The sequence below is a fragment of the Diadema antillarum genome, unplaced genomic scaffold (assembly GCF_040938485.1).
Source record: "Diadema antillarum isolate AM-2024a unplaced genomic scaffold, OU_Dant_1.0 scf00000201, whole genome shotgun sequence".
Classification (NCBI taxonomy): Eukaryota; Metazoa; Echinodermata; class Echinoidea; order Diadematoida; family Diadematidae; genus Diadema; species Diadema antillarum.
The window spans coordinates 3,155,055-3,182,853 of record NW_027271090.1 but is presented as its reverse complement, the minus strand read 5'-3'; the positions used below and the strand labels follow the sequence as shown (position 1 = coordinate 3,182,853).

At 37.9% G+C, this 27,799-nt stretch overlaps 1 protein-coding gene across 1 annotated transcript in view; it reads left to right on the top strand.

The window, feature by feature from the left end:
- LOC139723837 (gamma-aminobutyric acid type B receptor subunit 2-like) overlaps positions 1-27,799 on the top strand; it is a 43,669-nt gene that overhangs the window by 13,115 nt on the left and 2,755 nt on the right. Inside the window, exons 3-16 of the mRNA XM_071635043.1 lie at positions 5,313-5,483; positions 9,846-9,947; positions 12,500-12,565; positions 13,406-13,609; positions 17,903-18,160; positions 18,754-18,814; positions 19,220-19,451; positions 21,078-21,292; positions 21,744-21,821; positions 22,158-22,323; positions 24,469-24,601; positions 25,187-25,294; positions 26,197-26,319; positions 27,174-27,320. Coding sequence (XP_071491144.1) covers positions 5,313-5,483; positions 9,846-9,947; positions 12,500-12,565; positions 13,406-13,609; positions 17,903-18,160; positions 18,754-18,814; positions 19,220-19,451; positions 21,078-21,292; positions 21,744-21,821; positions 22,158-22,323; positions 24,469-24,601; positions 25,187-25,294; positions 26,197-26,319; positions 27,174-27,320 — 2,064 coding nt within the window. The remainder of the gene's footprint in view (positions 1-5,312; positions 5,484-9,845; positions 9,948-12,499; positions 12,566-13,405; positions 13,610-17,902; positions 18,161-18,753; positions 18,815-19,219; positions 19,452-21,077; positions 21,293-21,743; positions 21,822-22,157; positions 22,324-24,468; positions 24,602-25,186; positions 25,295-26,196; positions 26,320-27,173; positions 27,321-27,799) is intronic.

The window sequence follows — 27,799 nt, the reverse complement described above, 5'->3', positions numbered from 1 at the left end:
GCGCTGAAATTCAACCGAAATACACAGGGAATTCGAGCTTTAGTTCAGTGCAGAAAACCAACGGGAATTTGAGCGTTAGTTAAGCGCAGAAATACATACGGAATTCGAGCATTCGTTTTGCGCTGAAATTCAGCTGTGAATTCGAGCGTTAGTTGATGGCAGAAATACACAAGGAATTCGAGCATTAGTTTTGCGCTGAAATTCAACTGTGAATTCGAGCGTTAGTTGAGCGCAGAAATACACAGGGAATTCGAGCATTAGTTTTGCGCTGAAATTCAGTTGTGAATTCGAGCGTTAGTTCAGTGCAGAAATACACAGGGAATTCGAGCATTAGTTTTGCGCTGAAATTCAACTGTGAATTCGAGCGTTAGTTGAGCGCAGAAATACACAGGGAATTCGAGCATTAGTTTTGCGCTGAAATCCAACTGTGAATTCGAGCGTTAGTTGAGCGCAGAAGTACACAGGGAATTCGAGCTTTAGTTTTGCGCTGAAATTCAACAATGAATTCGAGCGTTAGTTGAGCGCAGAAATACACTGTGAATTTGAGCATTAGTTTAGCGCAGATATTCCTATGGAATTTCAGGTGTTATCTTTACATAGTACAGGCTGTATATAACGATAGTTACAAAAAAAAAAAACCTAAATGAAGAGTTTTGGCAACTCGTCTTCATTTAAAGTGATTAGGAATTGGTTTTAAAAGAATCGATGAAAATAAATCGTTTAGCAACATATCTAAAATGCCATTATTTATATGTTGTCAATTACTTCAAGGTCATTATTATATTCTCTCTTTTTTTCCCTCCATTTCTCGCCACTGATTTGGCAGAGACTGGTTGACTTACAACTTGCGTTTCTCTTTACTCTGTCATGTGAAAGATACTCTCTCCCGACCTCCCCCTGTTACTTAATAAGAGAGATTTCTCATTGCTCAGATTAACAAAATTGAAGTCCTTCGTACCACTGCTTTTTTCCTACTACAAATTCTAACTGTTTGTTTGCCATGCATACTGCTGCATAAACTCCTCATAAGATCTGGATATCTTCACTCTTCTTGATCTGGTCTGAAGACTTTTGGGCTTGTGCGTTCCAGTTTTGTTCTCCCCGGTTTTGGTTCTTGAATAAACTTGCCTATATGATTACACTTTAAATCATTTTACAAAATCATAAACATACTGGGGCAGGCAAACTGTACACCCAACACAATTGGTCTTAATGGATACACCCCTTTGTTCTGGAGGACTGATTTTGAGGAGTGAGAAAATGTCTTTAGGAGAAACACGTTGCTTTATGTGACCACCAGCCGACACCAGTGGTGGACATTAAATTGGCAAGTTTACGACTCCCTCTCGCACCCCGCATGACTCACAGTCTCTCTCTCTCTCTCTTATTCTCCGCTGCTGACATACACAGACCAGAGGGTTGATTGCCCTCGGTCGGTCCTCCGCAATACAAACACATAGTATATGCTTTTATAACACACATACACATGCCACCACACATAATTATCATCGATTTGGTGGAAGAGTCTACTGTAAAGGGGATTACCACATGAAAAATGTATCATAATTAACAATAATGTAGTAATAGATGACAATTTGAGGACCAAAACGATGAATTAAATGTAAGCCCTAAGTGAACATAGTATCATTGAATTCATGATAACATGTTGCAAAACAATTGATTTGTATCAATAATTCATCGAATATACCTTGACGATCATGTACGGAATGATGGATGTGTAAATCTCTTATATATAGTTATTGGTATTTTGAACATTGTTCTAAAAAAAGTTAGCAGTAGTATACCTTCCATCTGAATATCAGCTCAAAAGTAATGTTCCAATTCCCTGTGTATTTCTGCGCTAAAAAAACACAACAAACAAAACCGCTCGAATTCACAGTTGAATTCCAGGGCAAAACTAACGCTCGAATTCCCTTTGTATTTCTGCGCTAAACTAATGCTCGAATTCACAGCGATTTTCTGCACTAAACTGACGCTCGAACTCCCTGTGTATTTCAGCGCTCAACTAACGCTCGAATTCACTTTGTATTTCTGCGCTAAACTAATGCTCGAATTCACAGCGATTTTCTGCACTGAACTAACGCTCGAAATCCCTGTGTATTTCTGCGCTCAACTAACGCTCGAATTCACAGTTTAATTTCAGCGCAAAACTAATGTTCGAATTCACTTTGTATTTCTGCGCTCAACTAACGCTCGAATTCACAGGGATTTACTGCACTGAACTAACGCTCGAAATCCCTGTGTATTTCTGCGCTCAACTAACGCTCGAATTCACAGTTGAATTTCAGCGCAAAACTAACGCTCGAATTCACTTCGTATTTCTGCGCTCAACTAACGCTCGAATTCACAGGGATTTACTGCACTGAACTAACGCTCGAATTCCCTGTGTATTTCTGCGCTCAACTAACGCTCGAATTCACAGTTGATTTTCAGCGCAAAACTAACGCTCGAATTCACTTTGTAATTCTGCGCTCAACTAACGCTCGAATTCACAGGGATTTACTGCACTGAACTAACGCTCGAATTCCCCGTGTATTTCTGCGCTCAACTAACGCTCGAATTCACAGTTGAATTTCAGCGCAAAACTGACGCTCGAATTCCCTGTGAATTACTGATATCACAAATTCGATTTTGTGATATCAATAAATCAATTCGTGATATCACAAAATGGAATTTGTGATATCAGAAATTCGCATTTGTGATATCACAAATAAGAATCCTTGATATCACAAATTGAAATTAGTGATATCACAAATTTATTTCGTGATATCACAAATTCGAATTTGTGATATCAAAAAATCATTTTGTGATATCACGAATTACCATTGGTTTTTCACGTGAAACCTATTTTTGATATCAAAAATTCGAATTTCTGATATCACAAATTCATTTAGTGATATCTCAAATTGAATTTTAGATATCACAAATTCGAATTTCTGATATCACAAATTGAATTTGTGATATCAAAAATGGATTTTGTGATATCACAAATTCGATATCTTGATATCACAAATTAAGTTCATGTGCTACACTTACGGGAATTTGTGATATCACAAATTTAATTCTTGATATCACAAATTGAATTCTTGATATCAAAAATTTGATTTTTTGATATCACAAAATGGAATTTGTGATATCAGAAATTAACTTTAAATGTAAAAACGGCTTGCCATATGCCCGCGCAACCATGCCTTCCGTCTAGCAACACAACACCAAACTGCAGCACAGAGCTTTCTACGCGTCACGGATTGCGATGTCTCCAAAAACCAGAAGACGAAGAAGAAGAAGAAAAGAAGAAGAAGAAGAAGAAGAAGAAGAACTATACTATCAGTACTACTAGGGTCATCCCACTAGACCGACACCCACGAGTCATACAGCCCGCGAGTTCGACATTGAAACATGTCCATTGGTCCATGAGTCATACAGCTCACGAGTCATACTGCCCATAAGTTCGACACTGGGTAAAAACTGCCCACGAGTTCGACAGATGCAACACGGGGGTTAATGGGTCGGTCTCCGTGGGTCTTATTCGCTTGGCGTCCAACTCATGGGCTGTATGACTCGTAAGCTGTATGACTCGTGGGTGTCGGTCTCTTGACGTGCACCCGTACAGGTTACTACGTCTACTATTTCTACTAGTACTAGTACTATTACTGCTACTATTACTCGCTAAGAGAAATAGGTTCGAGTTTCCCCTTTTAGAGTTGCAAACCAATGTGACACTGGGGGCACCTTACGGGTGCAACTTTGCACCTTTCAGATCAGAAAGGTACAAAGTTGCACCTTCAAATATGCTCCCATTGTGACACTGGCATATAAGGTGCCAAGTTGCACCCGTAAAGGTGCAAACCAAATTTCCGTAGAGCGTACAACTAAACAACTACTATACTTCTACTGCTGCTGCCATTCGTGAATCATCATTGACGGAAAACATGACTCAATGCTTTGAGGAATTATAGATTTTTAACGTTGCACTTGATGGCGTAGGATCGCATGTGAGGTACAAGGATCATATGATATACTAATAACGCCCTATTCACAGAGAAAAGCATGCATGCGTTAAAGCTTGCAATCAAAGCTGATTGAATGGTATTGTTTGCTTCAAATTGCAAAGACAATTAATTGCCGGGAAATTTTCCCGCCCCCATCAAACGAGACATCTCTGCATGTCATGATACGAACAAAGGATTGTCTTAAAAGAATTTAATATGGCCCACACACATTCCTGTCCTTCATTTTGTTTGCTACTTTTTGTCTTTGATTATTGAATCGTGATACATGTTTATATTAATATTATTTCCTTATACGGCTGCATGGTTTATCGAGAGCAACATTATATCAGGAATATACCGCATTCATATTCCAAATTAAATGTCTGCACTCATTTCCGCGTACAATCAATGGAATATCTGCTGACATATTCATTCCACCTTCTTTAAAAGCAGGTTTGGTCCATTTACAGCAACAAAGGCCTGCTTTACAAGGGAGTCTTGCGTCAAAATACATTACAAAGTGTGCACAAAAAAAGAACTTAAACGAGCATAAATAGATACAGTTAACGGACAATCGATTTGTAAGAATATAACAAAATTTCTCAGCGACTACGGGATGGGGAATGCTCCTGTTCAATAGAAAGATGAAGAGATAAGGGAGAAGTGATAAGAAAGAAGAGATATGAGATAAAAAGACAGATAATAACCGTGACAACACCAGCCTACGGCGACGATGATTCATTATGTCTCTATCCTCTCTTTTCTTGTTTTTTCTTTTCTAGCTTTCTTCCATCTTAAGATTTCATACGTTAATGAGGTTGGGACTTAACACAATCACGAACAAAAGTATAATAGATGCTGACTGTGCACACACAAAATAATGCGTCACCCAGTGACATGGGGTTAAATGCAACAAATACTAGTACATACAATGAGCATTTCAAAACTATACATGATTGCATCTTCGTGTTTACCTGTAGGTGAGTAAACGTGCAAATGTGACTGTCAGCATTTAGAACTTTGGGCCAATATTTAATTCTGCGAGATCTGTTTTTTTTTTTCGGTGTTTACAAAAGATATCTCACTATATTGACAGACATCCATTAGCCAAATATATAACAACAACAGAAAATACATATTGTAGGTACTGATCTAATGCAAAATAATTTCACGCACTAGCAGGACACACTGTAAGATTGAGGAAAATGCTCCCAAGATGTATAGATTTTCCCACGAAACGAATTTCTCCGCCAGTTTCATAATGATGTTATTCTTTTTCGCGCTAAAATTGTGCCATAGGTGTCTTACTCGGCTGCCTCTCCAGAGCTCTCCGACCGGAGCAAGTACCCGTACTTCTTCCGACTGACGTCTGACGACAAGATCCTCAACGCCCCGAGACTTCGTCTCCTCCAGCGCTACGGCTGGAGCCGGGTGGCGACCATCCACGAAAACCATGAACTCTTCTCCCTGGTAAGTTTGATCTGAATTAAGGAATTTGCTCTCCTGCGCATATACCATCACCATCACTATTTAAACGTTATTATCTCCTTCGATGTCATTCTGACGACTTTTGATAAGTATATAATCACTATCATTACAGTCATAACTATTGTTATCACCATTGTCCTCATCATTTTCCTCAACTTCTTCATTCGTCGTCACCATCGACAATCATTCGTCATCATATTGTTTCACTTTTTCACCTTCTCATTTATTTACTTACTTACTTCAATGTTTTCTTAGCAGTACCCCTTTCAATTGGTTATTTACTGTTCTACCAAGGGGCCTCGCTCACACATATACAGATGGAAATGTCATGAATATCTTGAACTTGAACTTGAACTTGAACTTTATTCTGTTTCATTAAAAAAAACATATAGTTTGTACAATGACAAACTGAGGACAGGAAACGAGTACACGAACATGCATACGTAACATAATAACAACTATAAATGAAACATGGAAGCTACAAAAGACCGGAGTCTTGTCAGGGTAGTTCCCAACAGAACAGAATAATAGGAAATAATATTGCATTACGATCAAGATATAGGACAGGTGAAAATATCACAAAAAACAAACAAACAAACAAACAGACAAACATACACAAAAAATATGTTATCATTAATGAAATTATAGTGTTAGGTCATATCACCCCTAGAAAACAAAAACCATAAAATTATCTATAATCATAGTGTATTTCATAATAACAACTCTAACTTTCTAACAAGTGTCTTTTCAGATTTTTCTTTAAAATATCTGTAGTTGGAGAATTTATAACTGTATCTGGTAAAGAATTCCACAATGAGGGTCCAGTGTGTCTAAGTGCGTGCATTACATACATCTTATCTACCTTAAATAAATGATATTTATTACTAATGCGAGTATTATAACTATGAATTTGATAATTAGATCTAAACATACCAGAAATCATCTCAGGTAACAAATTCATTCTATACTTGAACATATACATAAGAATATTAAACTTATTCAATTGATATATATTCATAACATTCATTTTCAGAAACAGAGGCATTGACGGTGCTTTATAATGGGAGTTTGTACAGAGTCGAATTGTTCTTTTTTGAAGGATAAAAGTGTCATGTAAATTTGATTGAGAAGTATTCGCCCATACAGCATTACAATAATTCAAATGAGATAAGATCAAACTGTTATATAACAAAATCAAAACCTTTGCTGGTAAAATACCTTTTAACCTATTTATTACTCCAATATTTCTCGAAATTCTTTTATTCATTATTGTTATATGTTTTTTCCAGTTCAAATTACAATCAATATAAACCCCTAAAAATTGTGTATATTCCACTCGAAATAATTTTACATCATTCATTTTTACATCATAATTCAAATGATTTATCACCACATTCAAGTCAGAATGAGAAATCAATAAAGAAGAATCATCAGCATATAAAACAAATTTAACCACACGTGAAGTATTACACATATCATTAATAAATATCAAAAATAACAATGGACCTAAAATGGAACCCTTGGGGACTCCACGTAAAATATCACATGTATCCGATAAAGTATCTTTATATAATGTAACTTGTGTCCGATTGTTCAAATAACTTCTAAACCACTTTAATGGATGACCTCTAATACCATATAACAATCAAGCTTTTTAATCAATATTAAGTTCATGATTTATCAGATCAAAAGCTTTAGACAAATCAAGAAAACTCCAATAACATGCAAATTATCATTAACGCAGTAAGAATATTATCTTGCAGATCTACATGAGCCATTTCAGTTGAAAAATTAGAACGAAATCCATATTGAGAATTACATGAAATATTGTTGTATGACAAAAATACATGCAAACGGTTACATACAATTTTTTAAGGATTTTTGAAAAACATGGTAATATTGATATTGGTCGATAATTTCTAACAAAATGCTTATCTTCTTTTTTAAATACTGGAAATAACTTTAGCAACATTCAATTTCACTGGAACAATTCCTGTTACTAATGACATATTAAATATATGAGTTAAAGGCTTCAACAATAAAAATATAACTTGATTAATCAAAATTATCGATGAATTATCGATTCCGGTGCTTGCAGAATTTTTCATCTCTTTAACTGTATCATATATCTCATGATCTTTGACAGGAAAAAAGAAAAAACAATTGTTTGACTGATGAGAAACAAAAGTCAATGGATCTGAAAGATAACCATATTCATCTTCATTTACAATATTTCCTATATTAACAAAATAATCATTAAAACAATTTGCAATTTCTCTTTCATCTGTTATTTGCCGACCATTATGTAATACATATGAAGGATAACTTGACCTTTTCTTCCCTAACAATCCATTTATCACGGACCATGTTTTTCTTAAATCATTTGAATATTTGTGAAGTCTATCATGATAATGTGTTTTCTTGGCATTTCTCAACAAAAATAGTTACCTTATATCTCACTTCTCCATACTTCCTATTTACATTCTCATTATCATCTTTAATACTTTTCTTTAATAATCTGTGTTTTTAATTAATAAGGGACAATAGTACAAATGAAATCCATGGTTTCCTAATTCTACTACTATGCTTCTTTTTCTTAAAGGAATGTCTTGTAGACATTACTGTTTTGTTAGTACAAAAAAAGAAGAAGTTCTGTGTTGTGGCATTGACACCTGTCTCTTCGGAGTCAGTGAACTTCACCAGTTGTCTGAGCAAAATATCAAAACAAAATACAAACAATGAAATAACCTACACTACAAATCAACGTCCGATAGTCAAAAAAAAAGAAGAAAACTCAACTATCTTGACAATTGCAACTTGGCAGGGCAATCAGGAAAGTATTGTCACTTTACCTATATACCCCCTACAAACTTACATTTCCCTTCTTCAACTCATTCTTCATCCTCATCCTCCTCTCCCCCCCCCCTTTTTTTTGGGGGGGGGGGGTGGCGGGGGTGGGGTCGTTTCCTTGCTCCCTTGCTTTTCCGGGTCCATCAATGACCAGCTATCGTGAGGATGTTTCTCAGAATCTGTGCATATTGTAATATTACATACATTATTATATATGTCTTGTAGACATTACTGTTTTGTTAGTACAAAAAAAAAAGAAGAAGTTCTGTGTTGTGGCATTGACACCTGCCTCTTAGGAGTCAGTGAACTTTACCAGTTGTCTGAGCAAATTGATGAGTCACGTGACATGATCATGTGGTTCAGAATCTAATGGCATGGGCTTGTGGTTACGATAAGCTCGCAACGAGGAAAAAAAGGAAATTGTCAACAACGGTGCTGAAGCACTTAATGGTATACAGTACATTTTTCTTCCTTTGGGAAAATGAGAAATTAATTTCACAATTGTATACTCTCATTTCTTCGTTTCTGTAAGTTCATAAAGTACACGCAACAGCCAGAAATGAGTAAACTATTGATATGCAAACTACTTTCAAAGGACGTAGTTGTAAAAAATAATCTGATCATTCGGGATTTGGTTAATGTACAGCGGTGCCAACGAGACCACCCCTGCCGCATTCTGTGATTTGTATTTTTATTCTATCTCACAATATACAATAATTATTCATCACGCTATACACACTTGATTATATACACCTGAGCCGTTTCCTTCACGTGGTTGGAGTTTTTCCTCTTTGTAACGTTTTTAAACTTGACAATCAAGTCTCCAGTAGTCTTCTCACATGCATTCCTTTAGAATCAAATTCATGACATACATATATATATATATGTATACATATACGAAAGAACAGAACTCAGGAAATGTGTCATGCTGTCAATACCAACAGTTTATTTCAAGAACACACAATTTTCTGGCTCCCTGCCCTTTGTCAAGTGATTTTGAATCTGAGAGAACTGCAGTACCATCCCAGCGCATCCTTTGTGTTGCGGTTGTAGTATTGTTAACTGTTATCGTTCTCTCAGAATCAAAATCACTTGGCAAAGGGAAGGCAGTCCAAAATGTGTGTGTTCTTCAAATAAACTTTTGATATTGACAACATAATTCATTTCCTGTGTTCTGTTCTATTTTTTATATCACTGTACCAACACGTTCACTACGAATTACTTAACAAACACACACACGCACACGCACACTCGCACACGCACACACACATACATTATATATATATACATATACGTAAAATATACAAAATGAAATGAGAGTATTACCTTCCCTCGAGGGAGAGAAGCACGGATTGGGGATGTTCTCCCGCAGTAAAAATTACTGTAGAAAAATGGGGTAAAGTACTTTTGTTAAGCCTGTTCCCTCGGGCGCAAATGCATGCATACTATGAATGACTAATAACATCATGCATTCAATCTCTTACGTACACGCAGGCCATTGACCATATTCTGACTCTGCTGAAGGAAGCCAATATTACAATCATCGCCTCGGAGAGTTTCTCGGAAAGTCCGCGAAACCAAGTTGCCAATTTGAAGGTATAACTATGAATCATAGTATCACATAGCAAAAAGAAAAAATATTAAAAGAGATAAATTAATCAGTCTATTGTGACGAAAGGAAGAATTAGAACATGATAGCCGTAATCTGTTTCATATTTTTTTATAGTAAAGATACTAAGAGAGGTATGTGTGCTCTACGCAATCTTAAGTTACGCGAATTCACGCAAACTCCACCCGTTGTATACACAACAAAAAAGTAACTCCCCCCCCCCCCCTTGATAAAAATAGACCAAATTTTTAAAGGTTTTGAGCAAAATAATTTGCCATGAATATTTCTACATTTATTGACTGACTTCTGTAAAATCATTGAATCTGCCGCGTTATGCATGTTTATACACATATAAAAGACAAAATAGTCGCTTTTCAAAAGTCACAAAAGTAACTTTTGATGATTTTGATTTGATTTGATTTGATTTTATTGTTCCACATTTCAAAACATCAAACATGATACGATCGATTGAACATAAGATTGAACATAGCGTCGTAAATTACAAAAAAATACAAGAGAAGACAATTTAACAAACATGAAATGTGGGGACCTACTAAAAAGCAAAGCTTGTAATGTATAGGTCCCTGTATATATGAAAGTGTTGGTCTTCTTAAACAACCTAGAAACGAAAACTATGAAAGGAAGGAAAGGGACGTAAAAGAAAAGAGAGCAAAAAGAGCAAAGGAAAGGAATAAAATATACGAAAGCATAGCGAAATACAAAGTAGCCACCTGTAACGCGTTAACAAGACTCCTTGTCACCCGAGCAACACAGTTACGTAACTGTAAGAATGCGCAAAAACGCACATGATACATAATGATTCATTAATTCAGGAATAGCCTTGACATAAATGACTCAGTAAAAAACAAACAAAAGGCAACCATGGAATACATATGATAAACAACGAATCTGATAAAGAAGAGGGAGTTCAAATAAAATTGCATGTTGTATTATTAGATATAAGCCTGCACAAGGGATTTTTTTAGTTTACGTTTAAAACAGTTCAATGACAACGATTCAATAATGTCGGAGTCAAGGCTATTCCAGAATGTTGGACCTGTATGTACTATTGTTTTAAGAGCAAATGCAGTTCTCACGGGAGAAAAGTGAAATGAATTTTCCTGTCTTGTAGGGTAGGAATGTATAACTTTATTTTTTACAAACATGGGAGTGAAAGCATAAGGTAATTCGTCTTTAGTTAACTGGTACATAAATATCCCAAGGGAGTAAAAATATATATCAAAAATCTTTAAGAGGTTATTACTTTTGAACAGAGGGCTTGTCGGTGCTAAATAATTGGTACAATTGATAATCCTTACAGCTCGCTTTTGTATTCTAAAGATAGACTCCAGGCGTATTTTGGAACAATTCCCCCAGGCCAGTATGCTATAATGAAGATACGGCAATAACAAAGTCGAATATAAGGTACGTAATATATATGTGGGGAAAACATGCTTAAGCTTCTGTATAACACCCAAATTTCTTGATAATAACTTACATAAAGATGATCTGTGCTGTTACAGGTTGGTATACAATATGTGATGTCAATTCTTTCAATAAACTAAATGGATGTTGCAGTTTTTCATAATGGTTGAGCACAGCCTATTCCTCTAAGATTGTTCTCACCTTACACTAAAGGAAGTAAATACCTGAAAATGACTAAAAAGTGTCAGGATAGTTGTGAGGGGGTCAAAACGATGGCTGATAAAACAACAACAGCACTTAAACACTCACGAGATACAGAATGTTTCGAAGACTCTCCAAAATGACTCTTTTGACGTTTGAAATGTGACCATTTTATAAATGCTCATTCATGCATGACTCAATATACCACCATCATGCTCATTCCTACACAGAAGTTAGTCATTACGTATAGACGATTCTACAGAATTCAAAACAGATAGAATCCATTTGACCCCACTGAGTGCAAAAAAAAAAACACCCTTTTTTTGGCTTAAACTTTTTTGTTAAAAAGTTGCCTTGTTTTGATCAAATGAGAGTCTTTTTTTTGTCACTGTTGTGTTTAGATACTTCATGTAAAAGTAATTAGGAGTTAAACAACATATCTTTGAGGCCAAGGACTTTATTTTGCTACAGAATATTGATCGCGCAGTATACATTTCATCCTAAAGTTTGGGTTAAAATGTTGCTATGCTCATGCTATATTGTCATCTCAAATTCATCCATTTAGATGAAATTTGTAGGAATTAGAAGCCCCTATATACTGAGAATGGCTAATTCCACTGGGTCACAAAACATCCATGTTGATCTTTTCCTTAATAGACATTAAAAGGGCTTCTAAATGAGGTGGGCTAATGGCAATAGGGTTTCATAATTATCTAAAGAATTACCAAGCAGTATGGAAACAAACTAATGGGAGTGTAATGTATCTTCCTTCAACGATACTCAGGACTCAATGGATGACAATTTTGGTGTGCTATTCTATATACATCACATATCAATTGAATGTCTGATAATCATATATTAATGTTCTATCTCTTTCTTTGTTGTGCCCAATTTTTCATTTTGCCAAACACAGTTGCAGGATACAAAAATTATCATCGCAAACATGTATGAAAGCCCCGCCAGACGCTTACTTTGCGAGGCAAGTACAGGTGTATTGTAATTAGTTAGCTTCAGTCAGCCGTTCATTGTTTTTGTATGTGATGTAAAGCGCTACAGTATGCTACCCTAGCGCTGTAATGGCTGCATCGCCTACATCAATTATCAAATTATATACGGGATGCATGGAATTGGTAATTTATTATTGAACTGCCTACGATGTTGCAAAGTTGTTGTTGTTTTTCATTTCTCCCTTTCCCTTTCTCTTTCTCTCTGGAAATTACTGTTAATGATATCAATTCCATTCGATATCAGTCACCTATAGAAGTACATCACACTCGCCGAAAATGATATCCGTAGAATATTGATTATTTGCTGGGCTCGTATGGTGCTTTTATACTCTGCGTTCGTACAACTTCACATGCGGCAAAGAGGAGAGCAATTTTGAGCTTGAAAGTGCAATATAGCTAATGATGATTCGAAGACTAATCCATCTTGAATGAGCGTAACACCTATAAATCTGAAGAAAAAAACTGCAACGGTAAAAAATAACAACAAACGAACACGACAAACACAATAAAACCAAACAGAAAGACAACTAAACAAAAACACAACGTAGGTGCTGAACACAAGGGAAATAGTTTAGGCAGTTGATAATAAATAAATCAATATGAAATAAAATTTGGAGGGAATCTTTACGGCTGCAGATACCCTATAAGATGACTTAATAATATTGTAAAGAAAGAAACAAAAAGCGATTCATGAACATCAAAAGGATTTGAAGGTCCATACGACGACGACAACAACAAAAGCTATAAGTAGACAAAAACCATATCAAGAGCATGATTGTGACGTAAATCTCGTAACTGACGTGTTATATCAGGCTTGGCTGCAAGGCATGACGGGAAGGGACCACGTGTGGTTCATGATCGGCTGGTACACGGACGGATGGTACCTGCAGCGGGATGACACTTTGGATACCCGATGCACCCCGGAGAGAATGAAGGAGGCTGTGGAGAACGTTACATACATCTCCGTAGAAGGCATCAATCTCGGCAATGACCACGATCTCACTATCTCTGGCTTGGTGAGAAGACGGAACTCTTTTCTTTTCTCATCCATGAAACCTGGTTTTTTTTTCTCTCTCTCTCATTCGGATATATATATATTTTCTCTTACGGCCTGCTAAAATATTTAAATTTGAAACTTTGGTGGTTCGAAATAAAAATAAACATAACAATCCAAAAAGATAATCTTTTTTTTTTTGGAAAGTTGGAGGCCCGACATCAATTTTAGTGGTCACAGGCTGCCGTCAATGTAGTGCCATTAAAAGTGATGTTGTGCTGCGCACTCAATGTCCAGAAGGCTATCTTTTGGTGGCCCGATTGTGATCGGGCACACAAGATTAAAAATGGATTGTAATGTTTCCTTTTATTTGGGGCCACTACTATTCATAATTAAAGTTGATAGTTGCCAGAAAGGGCCTCCAGAGAAATAGTCCAAAGTCGAGCCCTGTAAAAAAGAAAAAGAAAAAAAATATATATATACATATACATATTATACATATACATATACATATACATATACATATACATATACATATACATATACATATACATATACATATACATATACATATACATATACATATGCATATACATATACATATACATACCCGTTAGTAAGCTCTCATTTGCAAGAATAGTCATGCGTATGCTGATTTAAATGATCAAATAATTGCCATCTTTCCTTCTGATCACAACATTAAAATGAAAGCAAAAAAAAAAAAAAAAAAATGTCACTTGCTACCTGTAGATGACTGCTGGGTACCAAATCTTGTGTTTTCACGAGGTTGATTCGTTCGATTACTGTAATGTCTGTGCAGCGGTTGACTGTTATTGTCACATTTTCATTTCGCTATTCTCAAATAGAATAATTGTATTTCTGAGTGACTGGATAGTGCATCAAACTTCTGACTCAGTTAATCCTTCTTTCGTTATAATCATGTTGTTATTGTCATTTGGGAGCCATAACAATTAGTTTGATGTATTTTTGATAAATGGCATCCAGGGATGTATGACATTGAAGTCAGTGATACGGATCGTGACTGAATATCTGATAAGATGAGGGCACTTTGCCCTGGTGTGGAAACAAGCGATGACATCATTGCATATTCCTTGTCGTGTCTGTAATTTGTCCCCGCCGAACGAGTTCGAGCAGGGGACTATGAAACGGGCTCCGTACGTGTGTGTGTCCGTCCGTGTGTGCGTCCGTGTGTGCGTGTGTGATCAAAATGTTCAAAATGCTACTCCTTCGCCATTTCTAACCCGATTTTGATTCTGTTTGCTTTATATGATAGCACTACATGGGAGCTTTGAAACTTCTATACAGAATTTCAATTGTGACCTTTGACCTTGACCTTTGACCTATATTGTACATTTTGCTTCAAAATGCTACTCCTTCGCCATTTCTAACCCGATTTCAATTCCGTTTGCTTTAAGTGATGTCACTAGGTGAGGGCTTCAAAACTGCTACACAGAATTTTGACCTTTGACTTCTTTGACCTTTGACCTTGATTTTTGACCTATATTGTACATTGCCTACAAAATGCTACTCCTTCGCCATTTCTAACCCGATTTTGATTCCGTTTGCTTTATGTGATGGCACTAGGTGAGGGCTTCAAAACTTCTACACAGAATTTTGACCTTTGACTTCTTTGACCTTTGACCTTGATTTTTGACCTATATTGTACATTTTGCTACAAAATGCTACTCCTTTGCCATTTGTAACCCGATTTCAATTCCATTTGCTTTAAGTGATGGCACTAGGTGAGGGCTTCAAAACTTCTACAAAGAATTTTGACCTTTGACTTCTTTGACCTTTGACCTTGATTTTTTTACCTATATTGTACATTGGCTACAAAATGCTACTCCTTCGCCATTTCTAACCCGATTTCGATTCCGTTTGCTTTATGTGATGGCACTAGGTGAGGGCTTCAAAACTTCTACATAGAATTTTGACCTTGGACTTCTTTGACCTTTGACCTTCATCTTTTTACCTATATTGTACATTTTGCTACGAAATGCTACTTCCGGCGGGGACATATATTACGCACCGCGTAATTTCTACTTTTCCTTGTTTGTTTACACACACACCATCGCACACCCCATCACCCACGGACAAACGGGTGCACGTCACGAGTCCCACGAGTCATAAAGATCACGAGTCATGCAGTCGATGAACCATACAACCCACCAGTCATGAAGCCCATGAGCTAGACACTAAGTGAACAAGGCCCGTTAGCTTGACGTCAAGTAAAATAGGCCACAGAGCCATACGGTCCACCAGCTCGACACTAGGCAAATAAGGTCTGTGAGCTCGACACTAGGCAAGCAAGGCCCATGAGTCCGACATTAGGCAAAAAGGCCCACCAGACCGATATAATATCACGGGACCAAATGTATGCAGTGTCGGTCTCATGGGCCTTTTTTTGCCTATAGTGTCGGCATCGTGGGCCTAGTATCGAGCTCATATACCTTATTTGCCTAGTGTCGAGCTGGTGGGTCTCTTGTGCGTAGTGCGGATTACGGGCTGTGTGACTCGTGGGCTGTATGACTCATGGATTTTTTTTTCAATGTCGAGCTCGTGGGCTGCATGACTCGTGGATGTCGGGCTTAGGGGATAACCCCGACACAAACACACATACACACACACGTCATCAAAATTATATGCGCAGTTATTCTTCCTATTGATTCTCACCCTTGTACAAAGAAAATGCTGGGGCACTAACACAACGCACCACTATGACGTGTCATTACGTAGGCATTAGGTAAAAACATGATAGACTTATTGATGCAATGCTGTACCAATTACATGTATTTCACAATGTTCATTGATTCTTTCTGGGGGGTTTGTTTTTGTTTTTGTTTTGTCTTCGAAGCGATTTGGTAATCCTGGAGAATGTGAAATTAATTGTACTGGAACTACCCATCATCATTATCATCATGGAAAAAGAACAGAAACTTTTTAACGGATTAGGCTTATTATGCCTCCGCCACGAAGTGGTGCCGGAGGCATTATGTTTTCGGGTTGTCCGTCCGTCCGTCCGTCCGTCCGTCCGTCCGTCCTTCCGTCCGTCCGTAGTGAATTTTGTGGACAAGGTAACTATCAAAACCTGTTGAGGTATCCTACTGAAACTTGGCATGTATGTGTATTAGGGGGTGAAGTTGTGCCTATCAACTTTTGGGTGCACATGCTCAAGGTCAAAGGTCAAAAGGTCAAGGTCAAATACATAAAATTTCACTATTTCCACCATATCTATTGAATGCCTGAAGATATTTTCTTGAAACTTAGTGTATACATGTATTACCCAATTAAAATTCTCTGGTGAAAGTTTGGGTCATGAGGTCAAAGGTCAAAAGGTCAGGGTCAAATACATAAAATTTCACTATTTCCACCATATCTATTGAATGCCTGAAGATATTTTCTTGAAACTTAGTGTATAGATGTATTACCCAATTAAGATTCTCTGGTGAAAGTTTGGGTCATGTGGTCAAAGGTCAAAGGTCAAGTGCAACACTTCAAAATTTTACTATTTCCCTCATATTTATGCAATGCCAGCAGGGTTATTTTTTTTTTTACACTTGGTGTATGCATGTGTAACCTATTAGAAATTCTCTGGAAAGTTTTTTTTTTCTTTTTTTGCCTCAAAGGTCAAAGGGTCAAAGATCAAGTGAAAGTGCTGAACTAACTTTTTCCTCCATATCTCGGAAGTGGCTCAAGTTATCTTGAAACTTAGTACATATTATGCATGTTCTACCTGAAAGTGATTATCTTACGAATTTTAGGGTCAAGGGCCAGATGAAAACGGTAACAATTTACTATTCAATTCAGAAATTCACACCAATTCTCCACACCTGTACCTTGAAAATTACTCAATGCCTAAATATATGAATGGGTCAAAGTCAAGTTAAAGTCCTTAAATCCCTAGATACATGCTCTCCTATTCATGCAATTAAACCTAGGTCAAGGAAGGTGAACATTCAACACATTTGTGACAAATTTGTTATTTCAATTTCAATATTTTGCCAATTTTGTGAAAATGTAATTACACATTGTCCACATGTACTATCTAGACCTACTGGGAAAATCATGCATTATGGCGGAGGCATACCAGTCGCCAAAGCGACATTTCTAGTTTCCATATTGTATCCGAGTGATAAAGCTGTTTTTTTATTATCAAAAGAAATACACGAATTGATGGCGACTTTATTTACTCCTTGTCGTCCCATCCATCTATTTTCCACTCATCCAACGCCATCCAACGTCATCCAACAACAACCACACACTGCCGAGCCACAACCACCTGTGTTCCTATCAGACGGCGAAGAGCTACGAGCAGGCCTATTACGCGAGATTTAATCTGCCAGAGAACAGAGGGAAGACCCCGAGCCTATACGGTGCTCCCGCCTACGATGCAGTATGGGCCATCGCCCTCATGCTGAATCGGACCGCATCAGCCCTCCAGACCAGCTCGTCTGACCGCTGGAAGCGACTGGAAGATTTCAACTACGACGACAATGAACTTGGAAGACTTTTCTTCGACAACCTTAACACCACAGAATTCAGAGGTGTAACGGTAACTGTCGACGCCCAGGGTTTGATTGCTTGTTTGTCTATCTATTTTTATTGCTCTTGGCTTTCATTCATGTATCTCCTTTACTTAATAGTTGTCGTGCTTATCTGGCAGCGAAAGTTTTTGTCAAGTTGGTAGGGTTTAGGAGATTTAACTTAAATTGTTATTTGCCAATTAGTTAGTCAAATATAACCAGTATATGATATCGTCAACACATTGAAAACTTTTGTCCTACAGTTTCCATTATGATATTAAAGGTTGTGATACTTGACGAGAATTACTCTAAGAAAGTCAGAAGAAACAATGAACATTTGGAAAAGTAATGCAGCAGATGCTGTATAGTGTATCTTTTTTCCCTATAAATTGATATTAAAGGGTGTAATGTCTAACGAGAATTACTCTAAGGACCACACACACAAATACATGTTTGGAAAGGTAAATGCAGCAGATGTCGTTGATTTTCTGTATTTCTCACTGTACTGTATCTTTTAAATCTAAAGATATTACGAAACGAAATTTTTTTCATTCAAGTTTGTCGAAGTCCACAATATTGATATCGTCACCTTATTCTTATTGTCGTTCCTTTGAAACACCAGGGAACGGTTACGTTTAAAGATGGAGACAGAATCACGGATTGTGCCATCAAGCAGCTTAAACGTGAGCTATAAGCTTTTACGTCCATTCTTCTCGCATTGTTACTGGTACAGTACCTAAGTACGTTGTTTTTTGTTTGTTTATTTGTTTGTTTTCTTTTTTAAAGTCACACCAAAATAATATGTACGTATGCCTATATGTAGAAAGCATGCAGATAATTGAAGCGGGGAGGGCGAAATCAGTGAATTGCATGCTCATCTGTGGAGTGGAACTGCTTTCGTTTCGGGAGTTTAAGTAATAACAATATGCGTAGAAAATATGACAGAAATTTAATGTTAAGTTGAAATCGATGAATGACATTCTCAACTTTCAAGTATTGAATTATTTGCTCCAAGGCCATTCGCACGAAAATAAAAGGCCCTAGACACAAATTTCTCTTATCTACTGTTGCTCTTTACCTTGCACTAGTTGGCTGTAAGCAGCATCGAGAGGAGCTTAACGAGGAAGCGTTCCTAAGCGGTTCCATGTGCATAAGATTTGTGAACCAAATCAGGACCTGGTCTGAGGCTAGAATCGCATGTCTCTATGATCACGGTGAAGGGTTGATATTGGCTCCAATGTACGAGCGGGTGGACATCGAACTGATGGTGAAGACAGTCATGGAAGAACGACCAGATGACATCGCCTTGTACAGTCGATGGTAAAATAGGTTCCTGGCTTTAATATTAAATCAACGAGGCCATCCCACGAGACCGACACCCACGAGCCACACGGCACACAAGTTCGACAATATAAAAAGGTCCATGAGACACACATCCTACGAGTCATACAGCCCATGAGTTCGACACTTGGCAAATAAGGTCCATGAGTTCGACACTAGGTAAAAACAGTTCGACGTTACAACATGCACGGGCCTCATGTATCGGTCTCGTGGGCCTTGTTTGCTTAACAGTGTCGAACTTACGGGCTGTATGACTCGTGGGCTGTATAACTCTTGGGCTGTATGACTCATGGGCTGTATGACTCGTGGGTGTCGGTCTCATGACGTGCACCCAATTCAAAGTCAGGAAAAGCTAGATCTCACTTATATCCTTCGACTTCAAATTTCATGTATTGTCGTACACGCTACGGCACACTGTCAGCGTTTGTCTGTAGTTTGATAGTATTGAATAGAAAAAAAAACCATCATAAAATGATGAAGCAGATTTTAATTAGATGATTAGGTGACAGGGTAAAGGTGACCATGCAGGCATTTATTCTGCACTATATACCTACCTTTTCTTGCGACTTGCCATACGTAATTAAGTACGATGAGGTGTCATTAGCACTTTCCCTACGCGATGGTTATCGGGCGAGATTTCATCATTTTATTTTCTCGCGAAAGTGACTGCTGTGGAATTTAGACCGACTACATTTGAAATCATATTGGAGTCAGACCCATTGTGTTATCTTGCCTGGTTTAAGATCCAACGTTACATCTACGTTACATGTAGATCTACTGACCTATGAACTTTGATATGAGTTGGATTTATCAGACGACAAGGATCTGCTTTATAGTTTATAAAACAAATAATGCACAACATTTAATTCTGGCATTAGTATAATCACTCACACTCAATACCTTTAAAACAGCCCAAACAACATCGGCTATCCGATTCGCCTCAAGTGTGTTAAACTTTTAAAAAGGTACATTGTGTGAGTAATTCTTACTAGCTCTTCCCACCTCCCGCTCTTAGTAATACTGTATACTGTTGGTACAGGACGTATTTAAAATGATCTTTCTCTTTCCCTACACGATGGTGACCGGGTGAGATTTCATCACTTTATTTTGTCGCGAAAATGACTGCTGTGGAATTTAGACCGACTATTATACATTTGAAATCATAGTGAAATCAGACCCATTTTGTCATCTTGCCTGTTATAAGATGTAACGTTTTGGGATCTAAGTTAGATGTAGATCTACTAATTATGAACTTTGAGATGAGTGTAATTTATCAGACGACAAGTATCTGCTTCATAATTTATAAAACAAATAATGCACAACATTTAGTTCTGGCATTAGTATAATCACTCACACTCGATACCTTCAAAACAGTCCAAAACAACATCGGCTATCGCTTCAAGTGTGTTAAACTTTTAAAAAGGTAGTAATTCTTATACCAGCTCTTCCCACCTCCCTGTTCTTCCTAATACTGTACTGTTGGTACAGGACGCATTAGAAAATGAAATGGCATATGAGAGCAAGAACAGTGATGGCGTAGACGGGAAACACTTTACCAATGGGTTAGGAGGGAAGTGGTCATTTCAATTCAATTTGTATCCTCAGGTGGCTGGGGCTTTACGTGAACACCAGTGGAGAGGTGTGGCGAACCAGCTTGTCTGGCGAGGAGAAACTCTCCGAGGTGAATTTGAGCGATACGTGGACGTCAATTTCGTCGCCGTCAGCCCCAGGGTGCGTCGTCGTCGATCTCAACCAGGGCGTGGATCTCTTGGTCGTTGACTGCAGCAAAATGTACCCCTACATTTGTTCGCGCCAAGCCGGTGAGGAATAAATCACTGGAATGCCAATCCTTACTCTTTCATGTGCAGCATTTGGTTCTATAGTATTAATGTTGATGTAAAGCCTGTGTTTTCTTCCCGAGCTACTTTAGTATTGTCCATTTCACTTTAATTTGCAATAAACCTGAGGTGACTCATATCAAGTGAATTATTATGTTGAAATATGTATGGAAAGAGGATGGGGTCTAACTTTCCCTCAATACATTAAGGAACAGAAGCATGCAAGTAGATATTTTGCCCTCCGGAGAGAGAGAAAAAAAATGAAGACTCAACAGTTGCTCCGTTTCCGGTCAGATATGATATCAATAACGATAATCATAGTAGTCTTGCCTTCAAAAGTCTTTGATTAGGTCTTCCTAACCTCTGAAGAGACACGATAAGATCTCTTGATTATTTATGACGGACTGTTCCATAATTCTTTCTTTGGTTCCAGAATATAGCCAACAACGAATTGGGCGATATTATACTCTGGACGACGACCTGCGGATTGACACTGAAGTACTCTTCCCCGGTATGTACAAACACCAACATCGCATGTCGATCGCATGTTCTTAATCTCTTCTATCAATCTGTTAAAGAGAACACAGCAATGTTTTATGAAAGTTATTAGAATTATATAGCGCTAAAAAGTGATCATAGGGCCAAATATCCTGTGCCTTTTACAATTAAGAAAGTTGTAATTAAAATATAAGAAGCAAAAACAAAAAGAAAAGAAAACCGTTTTCACAACGCGTCTAGGTATGGCTTTATGAGGTAAAGGTCATGCATTTGAAATGTTCTCCAAAGAGTGTATTTTGTGACAGACTGAAAGTTCGAGTCTTTCTCTTTCCTCCAATGATATCCACAGGAGGCGTGATTCCCCTGGACAGAACCCCCGAGGTCATTCGGGTGGTCAACAAGATGTACTTGGGCATCACACTCCGTCTCTACATCGTGATGGCGTCTGTTGCTTTCCTCGGCATCGTTATGGCGGTCGTCTTTTTCTCCTTTAACGTCAGGTTTAGGAATCAAAAGTGAGTGAAGGCCGCAACTGTGTGGAAATTAGCACACCGTCAGTTTGCAAACAAGCAACTAAACAGACAATAAACAAATTAACGAGGAACGGTCATTCAAGAAAAAAACAAACAAAATAGTCTTGCAAATCAGAACACGAGCTCAGAACCAAACGCTCGAAAGAACACATGGTATTTCATGTGTATATTTTTTCAGGGATTGAATAACGCAACAGGTAATCTATAATTAGAAAGAAAGTGGCGCACGTTATATTTTTTCCCGAACGGATGCAACCGAAGGAAATGAAGCTTCTATGGGGCGTATCAGCTTGAACATTCTGCGACATCTTGAAAAAAAAAAACCCGGAATGACATGACGGCATTTTTACCTCATTTGCCGAAAACAATTGGAGCTCGGATTTTACTGGGCAGCTCAAACTGCAATTCCCAATCATGATCAAAGTTGACTTCCATATATCATTTAGTAAAATTAAAAGAACACCCAATTGTGATATTGGTCACATGGACATGATGTCATACATGGTTTCTTCACAAAAGTACCATGATTTTTGGTCAGAAATTTATGGCAAGCAACTCTTTCCCCTAAGTACCAGAGTTGCAGGGTCATTACACAATTATGATTATATCAGGCGAAGGATGCAACTTATTTTCCTGACATCATGTTAAAAAAAGTGAAATCAAATGGGGATAGATGTGTATGTCAAGGGAAATTTTGTTAGATAGCGATATCAATCATCACCTCCCCAATTTGCTGAGGTAGTTTTTCCTCTATTGACACTTGAAGACGCGTGCAACTCGTTTGGTAACATCCCTTCTTTCAGTCCGATTTTGAAGAGAATGTCATTCTGTTTGTGTGACTTTATCTATCTAATTCAACGTGAAGCATAAAGTGAAAATGCACGACGAATATGCACACATTATCACAGAATAATGTGTTGCATGTTTCAATGAATCCAATGGTGTCAACTTGGAACTTAACCCCCTCTTCCTTTCAAACCCCTCGGGAGTTTTTATTCTTATTTTTTCAGGGTAACTCTTTCAATATTAAATGAGTAAGTTAATTTCATAATTTACTCTCCATACTTTTCAATCAATTTCACAAAAAAGTGCATGAGCTTCAACTTTTGTTTGCTTTCCGGGTCAATTGTCGGTGAAATTGTTTAAAATGCTGCCGATTGCTGAGTCATTCGAAATCGGTATTGCCTCTATTTGGCCATGAAATCAATTTACACAGTGTGTGCACATCAGATTGTTATCAATTGCGAAAAATGTTTGGGTGTGCACGCGAGTTTTTTTTTAAAATTCTTATTGAAAGCTTGTCTGAAAGAGTGTGTACCCTTTACCATACAATATTGCATGGGTCTATTCTGCTCTCGCTAAAGCCGAATTTACATTTCAGCACAGCATCCAGCATCCCACAATGTTCGGATGAGATAACAACGAACTGATCAATTTACTTTATAGCCTTTTGGACGGGGTTAGTTATTCCATTCACTTGCTTTCTAAAAGCATGATGAATACTGCGATTCTTCGTTTGCAGCGTAATATAATGGACATTACACTATAGCTGATTGCATAGCTGTCTTTACTTGTTTTTTTCCTTCATGAATGCGTTTGCTCATGTGTGTGTGTGTGTGTGTGTGTGTGTGTGTGTGTGTGTGTGTGTGTATGTGTTTCATGTAACTTTGTGCCACATGTACCTGGGAAAATGGCACAATTTGACAAGGAATGGACGTTTGGTAGTCAAACACACATTCAGCTTATCTTGCGTGATAGGCAGGCCCACAAGTGATGTAATATCATCTTTGATTAAAAATTCTACAATTTTGGTTTTGCTTCAAAGTAGGTAGATCCAGAAGCTTTAGCAAATCGGTGTAACTCGCTGAGGGACAGTGAGAGAGAGAGGAATGAGAAGGCGGATTTCACAAAGTTGTCAAATAGAGACGCCTTCCTTGAGAATGAAAGATATGCCTTGATGCCTCGGAGAGTGTAGATAAGTCGCCCTCTCATTCTGAGATAAAAGCGGGTTTCAACAAACCTTTTCGCTACACCTTGAGAGTCTCCATAGGATCTCTGGCTGTGCAACGCTCTGTTAAATCGTGTCACAACACAATCATGTGGTTTGGCTTGTCATGTTGTCTGTAGGTTCGTCAAGTTATCCAGCCCAAACCTGAACAACCTCATCATCCTGGGTAGCGTCATGGCCTATGCTTGGATCTTCGTCTACGGACTGGACAAAAACATCATTGGTTCTGAGGGCAGCGAAAAGATTTGCATGGTACACTTTCAGCTATGAAGTCTCAAGAAAAAATTCGCGTCTAGCAATGAAAGACTGAAATATTTTGTTCCTAAAGTGGATTTCATAAACTCTAATATAACCCAATCGTTCCAGTGTACAGTCAAACTTAAGCTCATATCTCATGTTTTGTCAAAACAATGCCTATTTGAGGAATTGTATATCCGCCTCATGTAGACTAATGACCCTATTTGATGAAGTTTTAGTGAAGAAAAATGGGATTTCTTCCTATTTCCGTCGCTGCCTACAAAGTTATGAAATAAATTGGGAACATATTTCTTTTTGATTCCGTTTGCTGGCTTACAGCAGCTTTCGTGTGATCATGTTGGACACTTCATGATTAGATAAGGCCTGAAAGTTGAAAACAAACAGTTTGCTTGAAAGGTTCCATTGACTTCTGCTTCACGGCAGTGTTATTCAATAACAATAGAGTACAGTCCACTTTTTATCATGTCCACTTGAGTGGCATTCAGAAACATGGGTGACACTAACTGCGAGAAACATAATCTTTGTTAGTAAAATGCCACCTCATGATAGTTCCATATCGGTTTTTTTTTTTTCTGACAGGCGAGAAACTGGATTATTTCGCTGGGTTTTGTGTCGGCGTTTGGCGCCATGTTCAGCAAGACATGGAGAGTGCATCGGGTAGCCTCGTTCAAGACGCCAAAACGGAGGGTTCGTGCACACCTTATATCGCTCTGTATAGACAATATCTAATTTACCTCTTTTTTTTTTGTGGGCGTGAATAATGTCTGCATTCCCATTAGACCGGTGCAATTCACAACATTACATTACGAGTTTCTAACATTGTGCCTTGTTCAGAATCAAAGTTTTGCTTTGTAATACATGACTGTATCACAATCGTGTGGACAAACTGAAAGTTTGTACCACAAGAATGTCGACGCAACTAAAAGTAATTGCACACATTGTCAAAGGAAATAGCTTTTTGCTGCTCATCATGCAGAAACATATTTACACAGTAAACTGTGGATGATTTCCGAGATAATAGTCCGAATCTGATCTCCACGTTGCAGTAGCCCTCCATCACCATGACAAAGTTAGATATGTTATGATGGTTTGGTGTGTTCAGGTTTTTTCTTCTTAACTTTAAGTAACACCGTTTTGGACTCTGTTTTCATTACACCTATTTCATTGATCTCACAACATATGAGATCTCTGTTTGTTTGTTTGTTTGTTTGTTTGTTTGTTTGTTTGTTTTTTTTTTTTTTGGGGGGGGGGTTGCCAGTTGACACAGACTGACAATCTTTGATTTCATTATGTCGGCCACTAATAACGTATAGTTATGCAGTCAAATAAAAAGAAAATTCAGCTTGTAACTTTTTTCAATTTTTCTTCCCCCTTTTTTTGTCTGGAAATTTCAAGTATAAAACATGCTGCACATATTAAATGAACTCAATATGACATAAAAATCCACCATCTCGAATCCTGAAAAAAAAAAACCCAAATGAATAAAAGATACTTTCCCAGATGGAATTTATGCTGGGTTGAAACAGTAACGTTTCTTTTCTGTACTTATTGTGACTATAATGATTTCCATTCATCCTTCGGTCTCCCAGATCGTCCGTGACGAGCACCTCTACCTCATGGTATTCGTTCTCGTCATCATCGACTTCGGTATTCTTCTCTCCTGGCAGATCTTAGACCCAATGGTTCTCAATCAAAAGATGCTCTACTCTGTGGTAATTTTTTTATTTTTTTATTTTTTTTAGTAGAGGATCAGGGGTAAAGATGGAAGAACTCCCTTGTATTGCCGGGTGCAAGTCGCGAGACCGACACCCACGAGTCGTACACCCCACGAGTCATAGAGCTTACGAGTCTTACAGCCCATGAGTTGTACATCTCACGAGTCATACAGCCCAGTAGTTCGACACTAAGCTAACAAGGCCTACATGAGACCAACACATTCAGCCCTGTGTTGTATCTGTTGAACTCGTGGGCTGTTTTTACCTATCAAGTGTCGAACTCATGGGCTGTATGACTCGTGAGCTGTATGACTCAAGGACCTCTTTTCAATGTCGAACTCGTGGGCTGTATGACTCGTGGGTGTCGTTCTTGTGGGATGACCCCGTATATCCATGGAAACAGGTGGCCCAGCGAGTCCTTGGATCCTATACCCTTTCCCCTAACAACAACAACAACAACAACAACGACAAAACCACCACCACCCCAAGTCCCAAACAATATACATTGTATACCATATACCCTTCATCCCTGCTTTTGGTATATCCTACTTATCTGATATTCTAAAGGTGTAATCACTCCGATGTGTTCCTCCAAATAATTATCCTCCTAGCTGCATGCTTCTGCAAATTTACACGTGGCAGTTCTGATCGACGTTGATAACTATATAGTAATTATATATATATATATATATATATATATATATATATATATATATATATCTTATGAAGATGTGTTATGGCTTGGCCTGCTTGTACAGACCGAAATCTGGTACAGCTGTATACGAGTATACGATGAGATACAGTCATTGATTCAGAAAATATTGTTATTTACTTTTGTTTTTTTATGCCAGGTGGATCCTCACGACCATTTGTCTGACATCCAACCCTACATCGAATACTGCAGCTCGGACTACATAAACTACTGGATGATAGCTATCTACTGCTACAAGGGGCTGCTCTTGGTGTTCGGGACATTCCTGGCGTGGGAGACGAGAAAGGTGGGGGTGATGTGAGAGTCTTAGGTCGACTCTACTCCAAGTCTATGCGCACGATCTGCACTGCAAGAATTTTTGAACAATCTTTCTATCATTTCTGGGCCCATTTGCAAGAATAGTTGAAATCAAGTATAAGTCAGAAAGTCAGACATAAGTCTCTGGATTCTTAATTCTGATTGGCCGATATATACCTGACTTATGTTTGATTTCTTCTCTCTGATTTCTCGGTTATCTTTTCCCTCGCACTTTCTGCTGAGCTATAAAATTCCTTTCAGTGAATAAGGTACAACATCGATTCTATCCAACTCAGAACAGTTACGGAAGGAACCACAGCAAGCAGTTTTTTTTTGTCCCAAAGACGTGTGTAATTCGTACCAATATCTGAATTACAGGCACTCAGACACAGAACGGAAAACGCACAAAACGGGAAACCAACACAAACCATAATGAAAGCTCAATTGAAATACCTCTTTCAGAAAGCA